At 38.5% G+C, this 5,352-nt stretch overlaps 1 protein-coding gene across 1 annotated transcript; it reads right to left on the reverse strand.

Annotated features, from left to right (window-relative positions):
- Positions 1-4,116: 4,116 nt before the first annotated feature.
- On the reverse strand, positions 4,117-5,063 carry LOC113625228 (olfactory receptor 51F2-like). Its single transcript, XM_027115710.1, is given in 4 exon segments — positions 4,117-4,535; positions 4,538-4,859; positions 4,861-4,968; positions 4,971-5,063. Coding segments are annotated over 4 exon segments (942 nt in total).
- Between the last annotated feature and the right edge of the window lie 289 nt (positions 5,064-5,352).

The following is a 5,352-nucleotide window of genomic DNA, read 5'->3' on the forward strand; positions in this document are numbered from 1 at the left end:
TCCTCTTGGAGAATCTCCCAGAGAGACAGGAGGCAATTGGGACTCACCCTGGGGACATAGATCATGGCAGCAACCATTTTGGGGAGCTCATCCCACCATGAGGACACTGGTTTTGGCAAGAGCCATTTTGGAATCCTCCATCTTAGCTTGTTAATACTGGGACCCAGCCCTGGCCACTAGACCTGGGACGCCCCAGGTCAAGCAGCTAGCTGGGAGGGAAACAGCCTCAACAACCAGCAGGCCCCCAGAACCCCCAGCCACCACAGGATCCAGCCCCACAGACCAGTGGGCGAGCACTAGCCCCAGGATCCCTGGGCCCCATAGCCAGCCATCAGATCCCACCTCACCCACCAGGATGCAGGCACCAGCCCTGGGACCACATGGTCCACAGCCCCACCCACTAGCAGGTAGACACCAGCCTCAAGATTACCAAGGATCTGCAGCCAGCTGTGTATCTAGCCCACTCACCAGTGGAAAGACACCAGCTCCAGGAACCCTGAGCCCCACAGCCTGAGTCCCCTGGACCTGGTTCCACTCACCAGTAGGCTGACACTATCGCCAGGACCCAGCATCATCCACCAGTGGGTGGACACTAGCCCCAGGATGCCCTGAGCCCCAGCCCCACCCACCAGATTTTGGACATCAACTCCAGCTTGAGAAAGAAGGACAAAACTGGAAGTATCATGCTCCCTGATTTCAAACTACACTACAAAGCTACAGTAATCTAAATGGCATGGTAGTGGCACAAAACAGACACATAGATCAATGGAACAGAATAGAGAGCTCAGAAATGAACCCACACTTATGTGGGTAATTAATCTATGACAAAGGAGGCAAGAATACACAATGGGGAAAAGATAGTATTTTCAATAAGTGGTGCTGAGAAAACTGGACAGCTACATGCAAAAGAAACAAACTGGACTACTTTCTCACACCCTATACAAAAACAAATTCACAACGAATTAAAGACTTCAATGGAAGACCTGAAACCATTAAATTTCTACACAAATCATAGGTATTACACTCTTTGGCATTGGTCTTAGCAATATTTTTTTGGATAAGTCTCCTCAGGCAATAGAAATATAAGGACAAAATAAACAATTGGTACCACATCAAAATAAAGGCTTTTGCACAGTGAAAAAACCAATACAGAAAAACCTCCTACTGAATGGTAGAAGATATTTTCACACTATATTCAACAAGGGTTTAATATCCAAAAATATATATAATTTATACAACTTACCATCATAAAAACAAACAACCCAATTAAAAAAATGGGCTGAGGTCCTGTATAGACATTTTCCCAAAGAAGACATACAGGCAAACAGGCAAATGAAATGATGCTCGACATGTCTAATCATCAGGGAAACTCAAATAAAAACCACAATGAGATATCACCTCAAACTTGTCAAAATGACTATTATCAAAAAGACAACAAATAACAAGTGTTGGAGAGGATGTGGAAAAAGGAACCCTCATGCAGTGTTGTTGGAATGTGAATCAGTGCAGCCACTATGGGAAAAAAATATAGAGATTAATTTTTTAAAATTAAAAATAGAACTACCATATGATCTAGCAATTCCACGCCTGGTTATTTATCCAAAGAAAACAAAACACTAATTGAAAAGATACATGTACTCCTATATTCATTGCAGCATTATTAATAATAGCCAAGATGTGGAAGCAACTTAAATGCCCATCAATATTTGAGGGAATAAAGATGTAATATATATAAATGAACATTATTCAGCCATAAAAAAGAATAGAATCTTGCCATTTGCCACACACGGATGGACCCAGAGAATATTATGCTAAGTAAAATAAGTCAGCTAGAGAAAGACAAATACAGTATGATTTCATTTACATGTGGATCTAAGAAACAAAGCAAATGAACAAACATAATGAAACAGAAAGAGACACAGAGAACAAACAGGTGGTTGCCAGAGGAAGGCTGTTTGAGGGGAGGAGAGAAATAGATGAGGGAGATTTCAGGTATAAAATAAATGAGTCACATCTGTGATATATACAGAGCAGGGAATATAGTCAATAATTATGTAATATCTTTGTATGGTAACAGATGGTAAGTAGACTTATCATAGTAATTACTTTGAAATCTATGGAAATATCAAATTACTATGCTGTGTAACAGGAACTAACAGTGTTATAGGTCAATTCTACTTCAAAAACACTCTTATAGGAAAAGAAATCATATTTGTGATTACCAGATGTGGGGATGGGGAGAGGAGGAATTGGATGAAGGTAGTCAAAAGTATAAACTTCTAGTTATAAGATAAATAAGTACTAGGGATGTAATATACATCATGATAAATATGTTATCTATGAAAGTTGTTAAGAGTAAATTCTGAGTTCTCATCACAAAGGAAACATTTTTTTTCTATTTCTTTAATGCTGTATCTATATGAGATGATGTTCACTAAACTTATTGTGGTAATCCTTTCATGATGTATGTGATTATTGTGATGTAACCATTAAACTTACACAGTGCTGTGTGTCAACTACCTCCCAGTAAAACTGGGAGAAAAATAAAATAGTTTCAAATCAGTCAGGGAAGAGAGACCTGACTACCTATAACAAAAAGGAGTCTTAATGGTACCTGGAAGAAGGGGAAAAAAGCAATACCAGCAAAAAATAATAAAATAAAAATATATTTTTAAAATTTCAAATATAAATGAAAGCAGGTGGTTATTTCAGTAGGAGAGAGCAAAATGATTGAAGACTATGGACAAGGGTTAGGGTTATTCATGGTGTTATTCAGAAGTGAAAACCTCTTATAAGAATGTTATTCTAATATGCATGATAACCTCTAGGTAGCTTGTGAAAATGCAAATTCTTGTGCTCCATCAGAAGAGTGCCTAAGTAGTTCTGGGGTGGAGTTGAGGAATCTGCACTTTATAAAAGAATTTCAAGTGGTTTTGATGCTCTGGTGCTGGACCACACTGAGAACAGTGAAGGATGCAAAAGGAAAGTGGATGTCATATTATAAATGTATCCAGTGGGTAGTATGAAGACAGATTGTGAGGACCCATGGGAGTGAAGAGCCTATGGAAGATGAAGAACAAACAAGTTGTGTTTTTAGGTAGTTGTTAAGCGGATATTATTCTCTTATCTGAAGTTAAAACACAGCAACAACAGAAACCTCATTACTGAGCATTTTTAAAGTACAGGAAAGTAAAAAAAAGTATAAATAAACCAATATTCACCCATCAAAAGATAAGTAATTTTGACATTTGGAACATGTCTTTCCATACCTTTATAACAAATGTTTTATGTGCATGTACATGTACACTTGTGTGTATATTCACATGAAATATACACACAACAATAAGTACACTGTATAGTAATCTATCTTTTCTCTTAATATATCATATATATCTATATCAATATTTATCTTTTTGCATGACCGTTCACATTTTATTTTACCAATACTCTGAAGTAAATGTTTAAGTAGTTTCTAAATTATCATTGCAATATATAATGGTGTGTTGAATATCACAACACATTACTGCATTCTTGCCCACTTTTCCCCATTAGACACATATTTAGAAGATGAATCACCAGACATTAGATACTTAAAATATCAATACATTTACCAAAAGCTCTGAAGAACTCTTTTAAGAATTAGAAAAGTATCCTTTTAATTCACATTTCTTCTTGTTTATTGTACTTATTCATGATCCTCAGCCATGAATAATCTATTTGGGAGAATAATAATCATTACCAATAACTAAGAATTACTAAAACCTAGACTTTTCTACTGATCTAAATTATATCAGACATGCCTTGACAGTTACATACCCTAGAGGTGGTGAGACTTTTTGGACCCCAATTTATGACTTAATTTGTCCATTTTGCAGACATATTTTAACCATGGTCCTATTCTGTGCCAGGTGCAGTATAGGGTTACAGATACATAAGACATAATCCCTGTTCTCAAAGAATTCAATCTAGAACTCTGTAAATAGTAAGTTATTGGATTATCAGAAGAATGAAAGCATGTGTAAACATTTATCAGTATACGGCGGTAACTCACATTAGTGAACAATCAAACGTCAGTCAGAGAAGAAAATGTAAAGAAAGAATACACTGAAAAATGTCCTAAATTAGCTTAGAAAGAAATATTTTGAGCATGGCCTTGCAAATTTGCATTGTCTTCACACTATAGATTATGGGATTCATTACAGGAGGGATGAGCAGATAAATATTGGCAATGAGAGTATGCGGAAGGGGAGGGGCATGCTTCCCAAACCTATGCACCAGTGACAAGCTCATCATGGGGTTGTAGAAGATGGCAACAGCACTTATGTGTGATACACAGGTACCAAAGGCCTTTTTCCACTCCTCTGGGGAGGCAATGCTGAGCACGGAAGGGATGATCAGGACATAGGAGAGAAGGATCAAGACAGAGTCCAAGGTACCAGTAGAGATGACAATGGCCAGGCCAAATACACTGTTGATCTTGGTGTCTGTGCATGAAAGCTTCATCACATCAGGGTGGAAACAATATGGATGGTGAAAACATGACTTCCACAAAAGGACAGACGCTTAAGGAACAGGAGTAAAGGCACTACAACTGTTGTCACCCTAATAACAATTGCAAAGCCCACTTTGATGATTCTTGAATTGGTTAAGATTGTGGCATATCTCAGTGGGTTACAGATGGCAGTGTAACGGTCAAAGGCCATTGCCAGGAGTAACAAGGACTCCATTAATGTGAAACCATGGATAAAGAACATATGGCCAATGCAGACATCAAAGCTGATTTCTCGAGCATTGAACCAGAAAATACCCACCATGGTGACCAATGTGGAAAGGCACAGCCCTAGGTCCATGAAGGACAAGCATGGAGAGGAAATAGTACATGGGCTCATGGAGGCTCGACTCAGTGATGATGACAGACAAGATCATGCCATTCCCTGAGATGACAATGGCAAAGAGACAACAGAATGGAGGATGGAGATCCAGGCATGGTATGTTTCAAAACGAGGGATGCCAGTAAGGAAGAAGACTGCAGAGTGGAAAATGCTTTGGTTGAAGGATGGCATGATGAGTGAAGGAAGCAGATTTCCCTGGGGAAAAGGAACATGTCCTGCAAAAACAGGGCCCACTTGTTATCTCTAGGCTTCAGTATATATCCATATACACATATAAAAAAGATTAGATTAGATAATGGTAAGATATTTTCCACTTCTATGATTCTATGGTCATGGGCAGATAGGGCATTTCTATACAAATCTAGGACAACACAAAAGGCAATTCATCCTGCTTCTTCACTTCTCACTTTCCAAGGCAAAAACCCTTAAGAGGTCCATTAAGAGTTAAAAGTCTTTGCAT

Source organism: Aethalodelphis obliquidens, unplaced genomic scaffold (genome assembly GCF_003676395.1).
Source record: "Aethalodelphis obliquidens isolate GAN/ISIS:26980383/991018 unplaced genomic scaffold, ASM367639v1 scaffold14, whole genome shotgun sequence".
NCBI lineage: Eukaryota > Metazoa > Chordata > Mammalia > Artiodactyla > Delphinidae > Aethalodelphis > Aethalodelphis obliquidens.